The following is a 19,775-nucleotide window of genomic DNA, read 5'->3' as shown; positions in this document are numbered from 1 at the left end:
TACCACAGCAATAGCAGAGTTAAGAACAGAACGTTTTTTTTTCTCCTGCCAGCGTGCACTATTTACTGGACCGTGCTGTTTTTAATACCACAGTAAATTTATCTTCTAAGAAATGTCCAGTTTTTCCATCTTTCTGTCTGAAGCTGGAGCATCATATTCCTTCTCCAGCAGAGAGATAATGTAATTCCCTAGAAGAGAGTCCATTGATTTCAACTTTTCCGGAACTTACTGAACACAAATTGCTTCTGAAGTAGGACGCTGTCAATGATAGCACTGCGCTCATGCCACCAAGCCAAGTGGATGCTCTTACTGCAAACAAGATTTAAAAACCCCACCCCAGCCAAGAGTAGTTAATCTCAGGCAACACCTGCAACAAAAATGGTGCCTCTGACAAAGAGCTATCACACCTACCTTGTGTCTGTCAGGGTGTGTTGTCTTCTATCAGGACATGTCGTTCTGAGGAAATACGCTGAACGTATACACCCTGTTATAGGTTTTCCCACTTTTGACTTGGAAGATTTAGCTCGTGTGTTTGCCTTTAAAACAGTATTGTTAAGAAGGCACTTGTAATTGATAGTAATACCTCTGAGCACAAGGTAAAGTTTCGGAAGTTACCCTTCAGACACTGTTTATGTGCTTGCTGCCTACCTCCACAGATACATCAGCAGAAATACCACTAACGATGCAAACTTTAATTTCACAGATGAAGGAACTTGGCGTCATCGTGTACAACTGTAGCTGCCTGGTCCTGGATTTACAGAGGATATTTGCCTTGTATAGTTCATTAAAATACAAGAATAAAATACCTCCGAGCTGGTCAAAGCGACTATATGGCGTGTACGATACACAAAATAAACTGACATTACAGCTGAACGAGACAAAATCAGAAGCCTTTGTGTCGGTAAGTCCTCAAAAGAGTATCTTGCCTTGTCTGCAGGGAGGGAAGGAAGGGAGGAACCTTATTTAACACAGCAGATTTTTTGGAGGACCTGGAATTGTAACACATCTGCTTACTCTCGTTATATTGTCTGTTTTGAATAACTGAGCAGTGCGTTAAGTAGACGTTAGTAGCGTATATGAAAGAAACTGAGGTGTCTCTTTGCTCATATATTCATAGTTCCTCGCTTAAAGTCCATCACCATGTTGTGTTCTCCCTCACAGATACTGGCTGTTGAAAAGGAGGTTATATACTACACCGAATACCTTTGCTTTTATATCCTGTCTTCTCTTTTTTAATGTTCCTCCTTTTTCTTTTCAAGCTGCTCAGAGAATCTGTGTTCAGGAAAGCACATAAACCCATTAGAAATAAACAGGACTACCTGATAGAAATTACTATTAATAGAAACATATGTGGTGTAAATTAAGCCTGTACTTAAGGATTTCTCTAAATCGGTTCTAAGTGAAGAAGATTCACATCACTGCTAGGTACTAAGCCAAAAGAAGCTGTTAAGATTGATAATCACGCAAGGGACTGGAAATTCCGGTACAGAGATAAGACTGCTACAGTTGTTGCTTATACAAGACAGAACTTGACGGAAAGTCTCACATTGCTGAAAAATCAAATCATTCTGTTGTCTGGGGAAACAGTCATCTCAATAGTAGGTATACTTCTGTGGGGAAGTCTGTAATTGAAAGGTTTAAAAAAATGTGTTGTCTTTACCTATCGTGCAGAAGAAACAAATCCCAGTACGTTTTTTCATTCTGATTTCTGTGACATTGTACCTACGTGTAGTTTGCCAGGACTGAAGCTGCTGTGGAATTTAATTTGTGTATCATTCTTTTTCCTTTCTCTGTAATCTTCACCGCTTTTCTCTCGCATTCAGGAAACAAGAGAACAGCCCTTCAAGGTAGCTCATTTATTTACATTTGTGGACATAAGGCAAATGACTTGGAGAAAATGAGTTGTTTATCAAACATCTAAAAGGATAAATAATCAGCTTGCTATCAGAACTTGTATTTTGATCAATGTGATTTTTAAGGATTAATCCTTTTCATCCTGTTCCCTTGAACACATTCATCCTTCTGTGGTATAGCAGCTTTTATCTTTTAAATGATAATTTTAAAATTTCTAAACTTTACACAACTAAAACTAAGCATGACAAATACATACAGAAAAAGAAAAGAGCAAGGAAAAGAAAAATGAGGTATATCCCTATAGAAACACTGTCTCTGTGTATTTTTAATGGGAAGAAAGGGAGCAGTTCTCTACGTCAACAGTGATGCAGCAGAACTGGAAAAAAGTACACAGGGTGGTAGAGACAATGAAAGATGGAGTATTATCCATTTTGGAGGTAATTACATAAGTAAGAAAAGATTTAAAATCAGGACTGTCATGAAGGTGATGAAGCTTTATTTACCATTCTGCGTAACACAAGGGGCAACCATTGCTTTATAGCTAGTTAAGTCTACAATAACACAAGGCACGTAGCATACTTGTAAGTCACAGGAGCCACAAGCACAGGATGTTGGTTCAGATGAGTGATTATACAGGGCAGGGTTTACCTGACCTGTCATGAGCTACACAAAGTTCAGGTGTCCAGGTTGTTCAGCTCCTACCATCATTGGAGCGGGATGGCTATTTTGGAATGAAATTGATGGAAATCTGGAAGCGACTAAGACAGCCAGGTTTAACAGCCTTCTGAAGAGACATGTATTTCCACTGATTTTGGAGAGAACCGTAAGGACTAGCTTAAATTAGAAAAACAATGTTTGGACAGTGGGCTAAAGAGCTGTAAAATGAATTGCACCCGAAGTAGCTGCCCTTCTTAAAAACAGTATGCGGACTCCTACTCCCTTCCAAGTAACTCGTAAGAAATGGATAAACCCTGCTGAAAGCCCATCCTGCAGGGCAGACAATAACGAAGGCTGGGCAAAGCCAGCTTAAGGCATATGGGAGCCTAGACAAAGACAACTGGAGAGGGTGGCTACAAAAACTGCTTTTCTGCAGTGTTTTCAGAGTGTTCACTTCCTCTCCATGATCTGTTTTCGTCTTTTCTGGGCAGGGACAAAGGCTTCTTGTCTTGAAACTGTCTGTCCACTTTGAAATCGTCAGAAGCCTTGGCTATATGGTGCAAGAGATGGCTGAATCCACAGGAGATAGTGACTGTTACATTACACTACTAGGAAGCATGTTTAATTTCATTATGCCACATGTGCTACATTTCAGCATAGCACCGGTCTCTGTGCTGTTCCTTCCCCTCTACTAAAAAGATGAGGATCAGGGAAAGAGTACTGTTACTATGTTGTCATCTCAAAAGATTTGAGTGAGGGGGAAAAAAGGAAGTTCAATCTATAGAATCAGTTCTTCCTGCCTTAAAAAGAGGCTTTACAATAAATTTCTCACCTGCTATCAAATTCTCGAAAGTTCAACCGCTGTTTACCAGCACGGCCATCTGAAGGGCTGTCCCAGAGGTGCACTGGACTGGTTTGGTGGAACTGAGCGTGAACATCACTGTACTGAACTAGCAGTAAGTAAAGAAGAAAGTCTGCTACAACCTAGGGAGCACCACCGATTGCCACCGCTGCCCTGTCTGTGGGGCCAAGGTGCGGGAGCTGCCCGTGCCCAGCTTGGCTCCTCTCTTCGCCAGCCCCTCAGCCCTGCAGCCTCCTCCCTTTCAGTCTGGGATAGCACAGCTGCATTGAGCAGGGGCACTGCAAAGTACTGAAGGACTATGTTGGCAGGCCTGTTTCTGCTTGTTGAAGACAAGTATCAAATGGGTATTTGTCCAGGACACCAAGTATTACACAACCAATATTGAGAAAGTACCAAAATATCCTTAGTGCGCTGAGGGGGGCGTCAGCTGTACCTCAAGCTGACAAGTGGAATTCCCAAACCAAAGCGTTAAGAGTGAGAATTTTACGAGAAGCTTTTTTTTCTAAATATCTTTGGTTCACTGGTCTTTATCATAAACCCATCTGAAAAAGAAAATGCGTAACGGTTTCATTCTTTAGCTGCTCTGTCTATAACTTAAAACTTGTTCCCAAGAAAATATTAAGCAAGAGTATACAAATAAAATCTCAGCACAGTATCCTCTTAAAACTGATTCAGATAATAGATATAAATTATGTTTAACAAAATCATTCTACACTTTGTTTCTTGAGTCCAAATTCATTGTTTGAAAATACATTTCACTTTCAATCTTCTTGCTGAATAAAACAACAAACATAATCATTGTTTTTTTTTTTCTTTTGTATAGTTGTGAATCATGGCTATAAGGTTGCTTAGCAACAAAACATCACCTTCCAGACTGGCTGATAAAAACATAAGGGGTTTGGGTCTCTTTTTCGTGTTCAAGAATGGATCTTGAATACTGATCTTGAAATCTCGGTACTGTTAATTATTCTAATTATTTTCTGAACTTATTTACTTGCAGTAAAGGCAAATCCTTAAGAACACCAGTCAGTGATTAAGGAACCATTGTGATAGGCACTGTACTGGGGAAAAAAAAAAAAACAGGAAAGAAAATCTGTCTCGAAAGAAAACAAGCTAATCTAGATGTAAGGATGCAACACAAGCAGACAGCAAAGGTGAGAAGGTAAAACAGCAGCAGGGAGGCAGTGGGTTGGCAGAGCCAGCTTTTAAAATTACAAGTGGCACCTGCTCTGGCTCTATAAACTGCCACTATATACAACAACCTATAAACAACCTCTATAAACAACCACTGCTCCCAGGACCTGTGTGGCTTTTGAGCAACCTGTCAGGCAGCTCCACCTCCTCTTTGCTCCAGCTGGGAAGGGAGAGCAGAAGGTCCTCGGCCTCTCTGCTAGGGACAGGGGTGACTCCTCAGGGCTTCCCAAAGCCAGACTTTGCCTTGCTGTCTGACGCATTCGAAATCCCTACATACAGGGCAGAAAAACTGAAATCTGAGCTTACCACTTACCAACTCAATACCTGATAAAAAGTGATTTATATATGGATATAAGTTTTAAAGATAATTTTCTTGAAAATCTACAGTAACTCCTTGCAGCAGTGATTCTTAGCAGATGGTGACTTTTCACAGAACTTTAAACAGGACTGACTTAATAAAAACTTAATTCCTGATCCAAAGTGATGTATCAGCTTTACTGTTGTAAGAACACAAATTTTCCTCCATTTAATAGTAGCCAGTACTGTGACTCTTTGGAACAAAAATTCTCTGATACATAACAACTTCCTTTCAACCAGAGCTGCTCTGATGACAACAGATGTTTTCCAGTTTGTACTCTCTGCATTTTACACACAATTATATCTAGGTGGAGAAGCTCTCAAAGGAAAATTAAGCAAATAACGCTCTTTTGCAAATTCTAGCAGGACAGTTAAAGCTATCAGTTAACAGTTTTTGCTACAATATCTAATACTGCTTGCCAGAATGAGAGGAGTGGGGGGAAAAAAAATCTCTCCATTGATTTTAAATGCTGTATTTTTGAACTTTTGCCTTCACAGAATTCACCTAAACTCTTCTGCCCAAAGGACAGAGTCCTGGATATTGAAGCTATATACAATGTTATTGATGATGCAAAACAGTTTGTATACATAGCTGTCATGGACTACTTGCCTATCGTCATTGACACAAATGCTAAAAGGTGAGTGTCCGTGTCCAGAACGAGCGTGTTACCATACTGCTGATAAGGTTTACTGGACAAAATGAACCCACAGGAGATTATTTACTACTGTGGACCAAATTTCTTGGGGCCCAATTCTGCTCTTATTGAAATCAGTGAGAGTTCTGCCACTGACTTAAGTGGGAGCAGAATTGGGACCTAAGAAGAAATTTCCATTTTTGGGTCCTAAGCTTTGGATCTGTCTATCGAAGGAGATCAGAACTTGTTTAGTCTGACCATCTGCACGTGACTGGGACCCAGGAATACAAGAACCTGCCTGTATATGAATCCTGTTTCTTATACTGTTATATTCAGTGCCTTGATACCAAAGCTACTGGCATTGTATGAATACCATAGATATTCGGTATGAGAGAGAGAGAGGGAGAGAGAGCGCACGCGCGTGCGTGTGTGTGTGTGTAAGAGATAAATAACATGTTGTGAGTTCTAATACACAATGGGGAGAAGTCATAATTTTACTGAAATATACATAGATGAAAATTCAAATTCTACAGATTATACTTTATATCGCATTTTGGTTAACTGAGAGTTGCTAAAAAACAAAACCATATTTTTTTATGCACGGTGTATGGACGGACCACATTTTTAAAAAGCACTCATGACCCAAAACTGGAGCCACAGTGTAATAAAGCCATTCAACTCAGAAGGCTAAGTAAGTATTCAGTGGTCTGTGCTACTCTTGATAATACTTGCTATGAATTGAGCATCCAGTACAGTTCGCCATTCCATCCATGTGTTCTAAATTAAACACTGTAAGACAAACTAAAAATCTAGTTATGTGCTTTCTTCCAGATTTTCCTAAGTAAAGATGAAGAAATGGGGTTTTTTTTTCAATCATTTGACTGTCATCAAGCACAAGATACTTTTATTTCATACAGCTTTTATCACACTGATAGAATCATGAATAATGTTGTAGGAAATCCCGAGTTTCATCTTATCCATCCCTGTCATTTCTCCTTTAGGCTGGAAAGTATCTTATTATGTACAAGTCTCACAGTGTTGCAAGTGATCTGTGCCATTGTATAGGACAGCAGATGCTGTTACCGCCTATATTTCTCCTTACTTTGTTCCCATCCCTAAAAGATTCAGAAATCCATCTGGATTTGGGAGAGCCAGGAGAGCCCCCTCTGTGAATCCTCTTACATTTTTCCTAGCAGCGTGGCTTTATGGTCGAGGCACTGCCACAGCTTCCCTACCTTGTCAGTTCCCCATTCTTGCTTGTAAGTTACTTTCTGGCCTAGCAGAGCTCAAGCTTCTTTCAGCTGAACTCCTTGACACGTGCTGGAGTAATGAAAACATGCATTTTCTTTAGCTCTTCCGGTCCAGACCTGCTCCCACCCAAAGGTCAGGAACTAAAAGCTCCCAACTAGTGACTGTGAGAATGGCACCACAGAAGCTACTATCTTTCTCATTCACGGTAGTTTCTGCAGTCCTCACCAGGAAGAGAGGCAGCATCTTCCTTGCACAATATCTCCTTTCCCCCACGAAACAGTGCAGGCACCCTGCACTGGAGCAGCTCTCCTTTCTCCAAGCAGGGAACTTACCAAGAAGGTGTTCCAGTGCTCAACCTGCATGATCCCAGTGCAGAGGGAAAGCGAGGGCATGGAAGGATTGATTCTGTGCGCCTGTTCCCTCACTGGTGTAACTAACAGAAAATTTGTCTTGTCCCTCTGTCGGGGCTGGGTAAGGAGCTCTAGCTGTAGGTCCTTCTGTTCGACCCCCAGAGAGCTCCACTGCTCTAACTACAGGCAGTGACACAGGAATAACTCTCCTGGCTACGCGGGGGGGACAAGGAACATGTATTTTGTGCTAGTGTTTAGGCAGCTCTCACTCCTACAGAAATAGATCATACACGCAACCATCTGCATCTTCACTGCCACCTGGGTGACAGGTGTGATGCAGGGCAGAACGACATAAAAAAAGGATGCTGGCCAGATCACTTCAGTCAGAACCCCTTCGAGTGAGAACCACATTCCTTAAACTGCTGGTAAATGCAATTCAGATTTGTTTATTGTTTTCTCTGTGACATCTAACTTTGTCTGAATTAAAACCAATTTAGTTTTTAAGATCTCTGAATATACTGTATTCTTTCTCCACAGATACTGGCCATATTTAGATGGGAAGATCAGAGAAGCTTTAGTTTTACGAAGTATTAAAGTACGACTTCTCATAAGTTTCTCAAGAGACACAGATCCCCTTACATTTAATTTTGTTTCGTCTCTCAAAGCTATTTGCACTGAAGTTCCCAGCTGCAGTTTGAAAGTTGTAAGTATAATTCATATTGCTTTGAAATCTAAGATTTCCTCCCCCAAAAAATCAAGGAAATTCACAACAACTGAAAAGCGTTCTGTGTTAGTACGGAAACGCTGAAATTTCATTAAATAACATGTAACAAAGTGGACTAAATTTAATCCTAGTAATAGCAGACATAGAAACAAAGACAGAAAAGTAAAATGATGCCAGAAGTAAAATGATGTATTGGGGACAGCTCATGTAGAACGCTACATCTGGTCCTTCAGGGCAAAGCCAGCAGAGTGAACCATGGTTATGTCTTGTTTAAACTGGCTGGTAAGAATAAACGTGATAGCACACAAATGTTTTTTATTTTGGATGTGTGTAACCTTACCGTTCAGCTGCATAAACATCTACTTTTCCTTTAATAAAGTACCAGAAAAAATAATGGAAGATTTAACATTAAATTCAGAATTAGGAACAAATATTATGCAACCACATTATACATGCGATACAGTAAAGTGAGAAATACCATATATGTCATACCTGCATTAGAGAACAGAAAATATTGTAAGTGCTACTTTAAATTTAGATACATTCTTAGGAAATTGAGGGATGCTGGAACTCACAATCATCTTGCACCAACTTCTTTGGGGGGAGGGGGGGGGAATAGTCTTAAGTTGCTAAATCTGCTAAATTATTTTGACTTTTTTAAATTGATAATTTAAAAAAACAAGTACTAATACTGCTTGTGTTACACGAAGTGGTATTTATGCACATCAAGAAGTAGGGATTTTTTATGAAATACACTTAAAAGTTTCTTAGGTGAGAAGCAGCACAAAGGTTTGGGGTTTTTGGTTTTTTTAAGATCAAAACGCATTTTAGCGATTCATGTCACTCACACTGCTCAAGCCACTTTGAATAATTTTAAGTAACCTGTAGCTAGTTCTGTATTTACCATCAAAATTCTATCTATGTATTCAAAATTATTGTTTAATAAATGGCACCTAATGGTCTACCTACTTGTAACTGTTTTCTTCTATTTACAAGAGGTAGAATCTTAGAACAGAGTTTAACTTACAAAGAACTAAATGCTAGGAGGAAAATTTTTTATTTGTATACATGTATTCTAGATAAATATTTTAGCTAGAATATCTTTAGTTTGAAATAGAAATATAACAATTTCCGGTATGAAAAAAAGCACACCACAAATCTTAATACGGTTTTAAGTTAGTATGCAATTCGGTTACCTCTGTGCTGTGCATCAGCAGGATGTTGTGCATACTAAGTAAGTTACTGTATTAAATAATAATTAATAGATGTTATGAGCAACATCTTAAGGCTCAGAGTTTGCTGGTAGTTATTTGTGAAACTGTGGCACAGGCTTTATCATGACACTCATTCGCTTCACAAAATGCGACAGAGAAGTACTGCTTTGTTAACTTGCATTTCCTTTCTACTTACCTGGTTCTAGCCAGGATCAAAGGGTAGACACGTAGGGTACAGCTAACATGGTAGAAAAACTAAAATGTTCTGAATTAATGGGAAAACCTGCTTTTTCCTTTGGTTCTGCTTTGAGCATGAGAAAACATGAAGTCAAACTAAACAACGTACAGAAAACACAGTCAAGTGCAGGCGTGTGTTTTACGTTTTTACACACAACGATGTTGAAATTTGAAGAGAAACTTAAGCTAGAAATTCTGATCAAGGTTGTACTTAAACTTAGAGACTGAATGCTGGCAATTCAGTTTAAGTTGTCCTAGTACCTCAGTATCATTCTGACAGAAATGGCACTTCCCCATCTTACATTTTCTCGGGGATAACGTATCTCAGCCCTATAACAAGTATTTAATAACTTTTTCTTTCATTTAGGTTTTGTTCCCTGTGAAACGCTTTTTCATGATTGTTTGTTTTCGCTGAAAGACCACTTTGGCTAAGCGGTTTCCAGGATGTGCCCATGGCTTGGCTGCACGGTATACTGCAGCTGTTTTGCCAAAGGCAGGAGCCCAAGTTACCCTGTCAATCTTGGAGAAGACTGCTCACCTGCTTCTGTTGGATGGGAATCTCCTCTTGATTTCCCCCAAAGTCTTTGACCAGGCCAATGGAAGTTTTGGTACTGCCTAACTAGAAACCAGAGCCCTGCAAACTAGTTATGCCTGGCAGTGTCATGATCAAAAACTGCAGCCAACCACCATTTCTCCCACTGTGCACTCAGCTGTAGAGATCAGAAAGCCAGGGGACTGCAAGATATGATTTCCTACTTGAGATAAGAGGTAGGTTTTCTAGGACAGGTTTTTCTCTTTGCCACAAAAATTTCTGGCAATGGGGAGCAATTAACAGCACTGAAGCCAGTTAGAAAGAGATTAGTCTTTAATTATGCATTCCCTCGCATCTCACTCTGGATTGTGGAGTCCACTTTACATAAGCTCTGAGGACTCATAATTATTAGATTCAGCTGAAACTGTCCTTTGAGAAAATGAATTCAATATAAGTACTCTGAAAAAAAGACCAGTGGGAAGACCTTAAGAGGAAAAAATTCTTTGCTTAAAAACTGAATAAATGCTCTAAGCACATGGCGAAACATCAAGTAGAGAACTGCTTACAGGCCTTGCAGCTCATCCAGTGAGCTCTGTCCTATGTGCTGAACTACAAGTCAGCATGAAATTAAGGCCTGAATTGTAAGGGGGTGAACATGCATCTGCGGCCCTCAATTCTAGAATTCCCCAAGTTGCACATGCTTGTGTCTGTAAACGCGTTTTACTTGTGCGCGTGAATTTACAGTCTGAAACGCCTACAGGAGAATTTAAAAGGGGCTTGCTGTGTTGCTTACTGCTGAACAGAGAAAGTGGCACGCTTTTCAAGGACCCACAGAAAGCATGAAATAGGACAAAGTTAACTCTGGAGAACTGGAAACCAGGAAGAGGGGGCTTGGACCAGACATACCTATCACAGCACATGCTGTTCTTGAGGCTCCAACTGAGTCTATTTTTGGGTTGTGCAGATGTATCCTGCTAGGGTAAAGAAAGAAAAATGGAACCTTTCAGCAATTCTTTGGACACCAGAAATACCAAAAAAAAAAAAGTCCTACCAGTAAACAAAGTGTTACGAATTAACTACGAAACCTTTCATCCTAAGCAGTAATTTAAGTTTAACGCTCTAAAGTCCTAAAAATAATTTTTAAAAGGTTGGAAAAGATGGATGAAATCACAGCAAGAGCTACAGTATTACTAAGACAGTACTTCTTCTGAAGGTATTTGCTGCAGAACATTAGTATGTGCCACTCAGTGCCTGTGATAGTTGACTTGCATCTGTGTGTTCTGTCTTTGAGGACAGAAGGGTTTCCCTCCCACCTGTATTGTCAAGGATTTAATGGCTTGTCTGCTAGCTGGAGAACACGTTACATTTTTCAAACCACTTATCTGTACCTGCTTGGTTTTAAAATTTTCTCTCCTACTAGGTTATTATACAAATAGAAGGCTAATGTATCTTTTTTTCAGTTCAGCAGATCTGCTGAATCTATCTCAGTTTCACATACTCTAAGTTTCTATTATTCTGTTTGACCATTTTTGCAGGAAGATATGTAACTTTTGCCTAAATCACATAACCTTGGGATCCCAGACAGCTTGCTTTATTTTCTTTCCTGGTACTAAATACTTTACCCATTCGCCATCTTTAAGAGTATTCCCTACAACATTAGTATTAATCACACAGTGGGTTACTTCAGCCTCCAAATCACCCTGAAGAGTTAATGCAGTACACGTGAAGGATGCCCTGCAGCTGCTGACTGTCTTCTTTCTTGCTTTGTTGTGCAGAGAAAGCCATGAGCATTTACTTTTTTATCAAACATGCAAGACTGTTTCAGAAAGATTCAGATCCACCTCTGGGTTGCCAAGTCCATACCTTCTGTGTGTGGGTACATGTTTGCACAACAGCTCCTCAGGCAAGGAGTTGCAGCTTTGATATTTTATTAAAATTAACCCCAACTAGCTAGTAACCTTTCCTTTATAGCTGTAAGACGGCTTTTTCTAATTAAAAATATATATATATACTGTAATTGGTTGTTAGAGTGATATTTAAAACATTTAACTGCAGATTTGATTTTTCCATGCAGTTTAGTTATACAGTTAGATGTGAATATAAAATATAGATCTCATCTAAAGAAGAGACATTATGGTTTTATGCAGGAAGATCTTTACTAAGGCCTCTCTAAAGCAATCACTGCATTATTACAAAGTTTGGGTTGGTCTGCTTCTTTTTTGATGCAAAAAAACTGCCCTTGGAATTTTGCTAGTCTCTGAACTTATTGCAAAAATTAAACTGTGGAAGTTAAAAATGCCATGCGCACAGGTAAGTAGGAATGGAGTGACATATCCAAGTCAGAGACTGCTTAGAGGAAACATCTTTTTTGTGTTCATGATGCATCTTACAACTGCGCTACAGGACCATGCAGTCTTTGGGCACTGAATTGTCCTCTGAGCTGTTATTTAGATCCAAATAGATGTGACCATGAATAGGGTGGTCTGTTTTACAGCTAGTTAACCTGGCAGGATACTGATCTGAACTTTTACCCGTTCTCAACAATAAGGGATTAGGTACTGGTTTAAAGCTGAACAGTAAAATGCAAAAAGAGAAGATTTAAAAAAGAGCCTCTGCTTTGCCATAGACATATAAACTCTTGTAATTGTTTGTTCCTAATGCATTAAAAACCTGCTTCACTCCTAAAAACATGTTTCACCACCTTGCGGGGGGGGGGGGGGGGGGATCAACCCAAGAACAGAAAAATCCTATTCCACACTAGAATCACTGTAAGCAGAGAACTGCAGGCCTGGGTGGGCACTGAGCCTGAACTGGTCTTGACGTTTTACGCAGATGTCTTCCAAGCAGTATTGGTACAGCCTCTGGCAATATAAAATTCACCCTATGTATTTTCCAAGGGGAAAGAGAGCAGTTCTAACTCAGCGGCCAAAGCATAAAGCTTGAGGTTAAACAACAGCCTCTGGCATGCTGTACCTTTTATTTGCAAATAGACCATGTTAATTAGGTTTGATAGTACTAACTGGAGGTAACACTGTACAGCGTTTAGCGTTGTTCTTCAAGGAAAACCATATAACTATAATGACTGAGATGGATCAATAAGAGGAGATGGTTTGAGTGAGTCGCCCTATCACTTCCCCTTCCTCCTATTTATATGCAGTTCTGAAGTGACTACTAAACAGCAGTGTGATAAAAACCGAAAGCTGGAGTTGCTGGTACTCAGTGACAACGCATAACTGGGTTTTGAAAATACTGAGGCTATTCTGAGAGAAAGCTCTATACCTAAAAGGATCATGTCATGGCTGTATTGAAGTTAGCGCTGGTTGAAGGTGTGAACTGTACATTATTCAAGTTCGGGGGGAAGAGTTAACCATTTTCCAACTTTTGACTAGCTGCACTAGCTGTACAGCCAGTTACCTTTATTAATGATATACTATGAATTAGGTGTGTTCTGGGGAGCTGCACCATCACCTCTGTTATAAACTGTCCAAGCCCTAAACTAAATATTTAATTTCTTCTTTATCTTCATGTTAGTCTCCACTTTTTTTTTTTTTTTTTTTAAATTTGGGTGCGTAGCTATCAGTTTCCCTAATGAAACAAATAATACTTAAGCTTGTACTGGAAAACGCATTTTTTTGGTCTGGCACAAAGCCAAATTAGAAATGCGTGTAGTTCTTCAATAAAAATCAGGTTTTACCCTTTAGGGTAAAACAGATGCATTTTTCTCTTGTCAGGGAAGTCCGAGCTCTGCAAATCAGACTTGATCTTGAAAAGTTACAGAGATCGGCAAGTTTCCTATTGTAAACTATGCCCACGTGTAAGATAAAGGTGGTAATTCAGCTTGTTGGCAAGCTGGATCCTGAAGCAGACTTCAAATCCCAGTGTCCCTTGGTGAATGAGAAAATGAGCTAAATAATACACTTCTGGCTCTTATCCTGCAGAACACAATGGATTTCTTTTTTTGTTCATTTCATAGCCTTTGTTTTAAAGCATTGTATTGCTTTTAGTATGCTGTAGCCACATACTTTGTATACTTCGGAATGCCAAGGCGCACTGAAAAATCACAGACTTTGAGAGTTCAGTATGAATCAAGTATAGACTGTTTTTTTCAAATGAATGCTCACCTACAAACTCAAGCTGTTCTGTAGCACTAACTCTTTTTCAGTCAATCAGGAGTAGGTCAGAAAAATTATGGTCTGTTATTAAGGAATGGTTCTCATTAACCTTAATTCCCTTCTGTTTTACGGCAGAAATTCTTTGACCTTGAAGAAGAGAGTGCATGCTTTCTTAAGGAACAGAAGAACACTTCCCTCCCCAAATTAAATCGTAACAAATATATGGTGACTGATGGAGCTGCATACATTGGTAAGTAACTACATCTCAAGAAGTTCTAGTTTATTTGTAGCCAAAAGCTCAAAATAACTTTGATTTGTGAGGAATCTACAACTGATGTGCTTGTTAGGTTAAAAATACTGGACTCACTTCTTTAGGAACCTGGATGAAGACTGAGCTTTGAAAGGAAGATGAAATTTCTCATTAAAAAAAACTGTTCAGATAAGTTTCCTCCCCCCCTCCACCCCTTCCTCCTATTAATCAGTTTCCCCAAAAGCAGCATGGTGTTTTCAGTATTTAGAAATAGGCTGAAAACAGAGCATACTTTATTCATTCTCCATAAACTGGACGATCAACATATTCTCTGTTTCTGTCTTCTGAATGGACTATTCTGCGCTTTCCACATCATTATGAAAGCTACGGTCATCCTGGTAAATACTGGACAAACGGCTGTCCTCCTCCTCCTCTGAAATCATCTTATTCACTGTATATTGTAACGAAACATTTCAGACACCATTTATTAACATTGGGTACATTTCTGATAGATACAAAAAATAAGAAAAATCTGACGGTGGGTTAAAGACGTACTTAAATAGTATGTCTGTGTACGGCAGCTAACAGAAGTTCATTATCAGTCAGTGCTCATTAAATGGCTGAACACTAACTTTTAAGAAACTAGATGGCTTGAGCTGCACTCCACGACCAGAAAACTGCTAGTGAACTAACTCAGCAGTTTTACACAGTCTGAAGAAAACATGCTTTCTAATAGGCTGCAACTCATGCTTTAGTTGCCTACCTGCTCACCGCGAGTTTCTGCAAAGAGCTTAAAGCCAGCGATCATAAACGGAATTAGGGAGGACAGAGGCTGCAACACAGAAGCTTTTCTGTTCACATGGATGAAGAATGGAGAATCACAGAAGAGCCTAGAGGGATGTCTGAGAGCACCTTTTAAAAGCTCACTTTGATGGGCTCTTGAGTATATCCCAGTTTCTTAGACCGTGCCTTGATTAAGTATCTAGACGAGGATGTAGCGCACTCTCTTTAAAACTGTCATCACAAAATCATAGCTATGACTTGCAGAAACCGTAGACGTCTCATTGAAAGTTTTCTGTCACCTCGGATACCCTGTGCACTACTACTGAATCCTAACAGTTCCCTTTCATCGTTTTCAGTCACTGAATGCTTTTCAGAAAAGTCACTCTCCTCCATTCTCTTTAGTATATTAGCACCCTAGTCTCTTGACCCTCTTGGGTCTCCCAAATGTTTTAGGAGTTCCCAGATCCTCTTTTTACTCCCTTTAAAAAAATCTTCCCGTACTCAGATCCAACTGCAGTACCTGAAAAGTGTCTAGGCAGCATAGATTCTTAGTTAAGTAGTTTCTGTTCCTTCCCACTGTCCTTTCCTCCTCTCAAGCCATACAGATAATCGCATTTTGGCATAGATCCACAGTAATACTAGGTAAGAGTTTCTTTTTTAAAGAAAGAAAAAACTAAAGCTGTGTGAAAGAAATACAAATGCACGTGGGTAAGGACCTGATGCATCTTTTCCTTGAAAGCATACGAAGAAACGTTCCTAACGCTCAGACCGTGGCTTAACATTCTTGACAATTTCAGAATTCTTACACATCCCCCTTTGCAGTAACTGAAAATGGCTCCCGAAATAAAGGGTATGCAGTACCTTCATGTATGTATGTTCAGACGTTCTGTTCGAAAAGATGATCTCTAGTATCCAGCAATTTGGAGAAAAAAATGCATTGTTGTATTATAAAAGTAAAACTGAAAGTTATTTTTTATTTCACTGGAGCTGTAACTGAAACACTTGTTTTACCTGTTTTCCATTAATCCAGTTATCCTTTCTTGGCCTTACTGTCACCAGGATTTGAAACGTTCGTTCATTACCTTAAGACTTCATGCAACAAAGCGGGTAGTGTAACTGGAATAAAACAACAATAAGATCCGCTTTCTTTTCCTGAAATAGTGTCTGTCAGCTGGTAACCTGTAAAGCATCTCTTGGACTGGCTTAGCATTACAGCACAACCACTATCCATCCCATCTATATTAAATCATTTATACAGCCAAAAGTATTGTTATCCTTGCCACTGAAAAGGCTGATGAGGAAAGTAAGTAGGGTAATAATACAATATATGCAAAAGGAAATACAAGTCAGTTTTGAATAAAGAAAAGAACCTATTTTGGCTTATGATGGATTAAAGTTGTTAAATTTGCACAAACCATTTGCACTACACTCTGGCACATGATGGAGATTATTTCTTTTCCTGTCAGTATAGAAAACTTATTTTTGTGTATGTATGTCTAGTATATGTCTAGGTAGGTGTTGGGGAGAACGATGAAGTATCATGCCAGATTGCCTTTGGCAAATGAGGTTTTGTTTTTTGTTTTTTTTTTTTTTTAAATAATGTTTCCAACTCATTGTGTATTCCTGCATTTCTTTGTAGGTAATTTTGATTGGGTAGGAAATGCTTTTACGCAGAATGCTGGAGCTGGCCTTGTTATCAACCAAGCAGACGCGGGGAACAGCACAAGCATCATTAAGCAACTCAAAGCTGTTTTTGAAAGGGACTGGTATTCACATTATGCCAAAAGTTTACAACCAACAAAAATCCCAAACTGCTTTAATCACAAACTTAATAAAGCAACATCAAATAAGACTGCCATGAGCAATGTGCATTAGAAAGACTATTCTACTGCTTAGTATGGCAATGAAGAATTACAGTGGGGTGTAGCCCTATTTCATACTTACAGAAAAAAGACTTAAAGAAAAACAGCAAAAAAAAGGGTTTGGTTTTGGGGATTTTTTTGTTTTTAGGAAAAAGCACACTTATATAAAAAATGTCTAAACTCTATTCTCTATATTGAATTATTTAAGACTTTCAAACTTGTCACTTCTGACACCGAACACCATGTCTGCTTCCATGTTGCTTTTAAGGTTCTCCTTTTGAATGTAACAGCATGCATCAATTTTTCAGTTTTAGGACTTTCTCTGCTTCCCATCCTGGCTAGAACAAACCCAGAGGCAGAGCCAAGATTCAAGCTACAAAATGGCATTCTAAGATCAGTTATTACTGACATATAAATGGATGGGAGATTTCCCCATTAAAGGAATACGCAAGCATTTGCCCATATAAATCATTCCCATTAAATAAAAAGGACCAGTCACTCAGATTTTTACTAGTGCTGAGTACACAGTTTGAGTATCACTCTTCCTCTACCTTTTCTAACCATCCTTAAAATAGATTAGAGTTACATGACTGGTAACGCATTCATCTTCTAAGAGTATCAGAAAGTTTTGAGGAATGGGGGTTGGTCTAATCAAATTCATCATAATCCCTAAAGCCTCTTAGATAAATGGATTTCTATCAAAGTAATTTGGATTTCTTTCAGCATAACACTTACTTCTAGTTATACTAGTAACTAAATACGAAAATCTCTGCATTATGAGTACGGTAAAGATCAAGGCCTGACTTCTCCCGAAATCTGAAGGTTATTTTCCCAACTTAAATACTTTTTTATCAACTGAGAGTCAGCAGTTGTGTACATATGATTAAACCAATGCATATATTAGAATTAAGTACTACTTTTTAAAAAGGTCAAGGGTTGTGCAAAACCATACAGCAACAGTAGTTACTTGGCAATACTCTCATTTTTGCTGACTTTACACCTGCAATTTTTTGGGTTTTTTTCCAGCTTGATGTCACCTCAGAAAAATTCTGGAAAATTGTATTTTTGAATTAAAATGTCACTATACAAGTAAATATACCAGCACAAACAGAAATGTGATGCTTTCATTTGGGCCAGTTTCAGTCGCTGTTAATTAGTGCGCCTCTACAAACAGGGCTCAGTTGCGGCAAGAAGCAACTGCTCTGTAAAATTACAAATCTGCTCTTTAAAAAAGGCAAAAAAAAAGTTAGTGTTTGACAATGGATTTCTTTCCAGTCTGAGCTGTATCAGCTTAGTTTCTTAACAAAAAGGTTTCCTTACTATCCTTCAGCTTCTGCTGAAGAAATACAGCTATGAAAGCAAGCTCATTCTGCATTTTGTTAAAACATTCACGTAATTTTTTCCAAAATGCAGACCATTTTCACCTGGCTCTATGTTGTTGAAGGCACACTTTGAAAGCCAGAGGGTAACAAGAGAAGGGGGGGGGACCCCACCAACAGTGTCCCAAGGGACTATTTTAATCTTAAGAATGAGTTAAAAACCCACCTTGACTTTCAAGATGCAGACTTCGTTTGCAAGGTTGCAGGGGCTGGGAGGGGAAGGTTTTATTTTAAACTAAGCACAGTTTAGGAAATCCTAAAAAGAGAATGCCATTTTCTGACAATTGCCAGCTAGAGATACATTTCATAATTAGTTATGACTGCAAAAGGCTCATTTTGGAAAACGTTTATTTCTTCTACAGTTTCCCAGATCTGGGTCATTTAAATCAAAAAAGAAGTAACAAGAAAAATTTCTCTACAAGCTTCGTCAACTTTAGCAGAAAATATTCCGCACAGTTTTAATGCTCAATAGTAACATTTTGCAAAAGATTAAGATAAGTTCATGCAATTTATTAGCTTTTCGCCGCCCCATGAATAACAACATATATTCTGACATTAAAAGAAACAACAAAATATCTAAAGAGAAAACAGACATTACCTGAGTTGCTGTGAAGGAGAGATGTGTTTTTTTTTTTTTTTTCTTTCTTCTGTATGTAACTTTAGAAATAAGTATAGCAGCTACAGGGGAATTCCTCAAGTGTTTTATTTTTTAATGGAAATAAATGTTAATGCAGATTCATTTCAGTTGAAACTCTTACTGATTTCAGCTGAGTTACACCACCAATGAATATTACACCCATAGTCCAAGTGGGGGGGGGGGGGGGGGGATCACCTTTTTAAAAGCTGATGAACTATCCGTGAAGTTTCAGGGGGACTTTCACAGGTGGGTGATTTTAAAGCTTGAGATAAACTTAATACTGAGTCCTTTAACTAAGATACAAAAAAAAAAAAAAAAAAACCATCTGTCTGGAATTGTCAGTTGTAATACCTGATGGCAGTAATATACAGGAAGAATGAACTGCTGTAATATTTTTCCCTCTTGCATTATGGATACTAGAAATGTGTTAAGTTTTTGATATGACATTCTGTACAGATAATGAAGAAACTCAGTGGAACATAATTTTGTCAAATGATAAAGCTAAGCTGTCTGTTTCCAAAGTGGGATTCAGTGACAGCATGAGATTATGGAGTTACCACTGACCTTCTATATCTAACATACCAAATGAATGATTCACATGAAGCAGTTTTATTGGCTAGGTTCTGGGGCAATACAATCATGAAGATTAAACTGGGTCCATTAGTTTGTACTGGCTTGATGAACAAATTCTGGTGCTTCAATGACTGAGAAAAAAAGCTCATAGAGAAAAATACTTTTTTTAAAAATAGTAGTACACTGTGTTTTTATGGACGCCTTCTACTGGGAAATACTGGTCAGCCATTCTACAATGGGACTGGCAGGCAGAAGTTTCATTTGGTATAAAGTATGGATTAATAATTTAGTAACTGTTTAGAATGGCAGCAG

General features: G+C 38.8%; 1 protein-coding gene across 6 annotated transcripts in view; it reads left to right on the top strand.

Annotated features, from left to right (window-relative positions):
* PLD5 (phospholipase D family member 5) overlaps positions 1-19,373 on the top strand; it is a 189,903-nt gene extending 170,530 nt beyond the window's left edge. For all 6 annotated transcript variants that reach the window (XM_009681096.2, XM_068939288.1, XM_068939284.1 and 3 more), the window contains 5 exons: positions 704-901; positions 5,423-5,562; positions 7,698-7,863; positions 14,115-14,229; positions 16,652-19,373. In XM_009681096.2, the coding sequence (XP_009679391.1) occupies positions 704-901; positions 5,423-5,562; positions 7,698-7,863; positions 14,115-14,229; positions 16,652-16,887 (855 nt within the window). In that variant the 3' untranslated portion in view covers positions 16,888-19,373. The remainder of the gene's footprint in view (positions 1-703; positions 902-5,422; positions 5,563-7,697; positions 7,864-14,114; positions 14,230-16,651) is intronic.
* The last annotated feature ends 402 nt before the right edge of the window (positions 19,374-19,775 follow it).

Source organism: Struthio camelus, chromosome 3 (genome assembly GCF_040807025.1).
Source record: "Struthio camelus isolate bStrCam1 chromosome 3, bStrCam1.hap1, whole genome shotgun sequence".
In the NCBI taxonomy this organism is placed as follows: domain Eukaryota; kingdom Metazoa; phylum Chordata; class Aves; order Struthioniformes; family Struthionidae; genus Struthio; species Struthio camelus.
The sequence above is the reverse complement of the archived record's forward strand: the minus strand, read 5'-3'. Positions and strand labels throughout refer to the sequence as shown.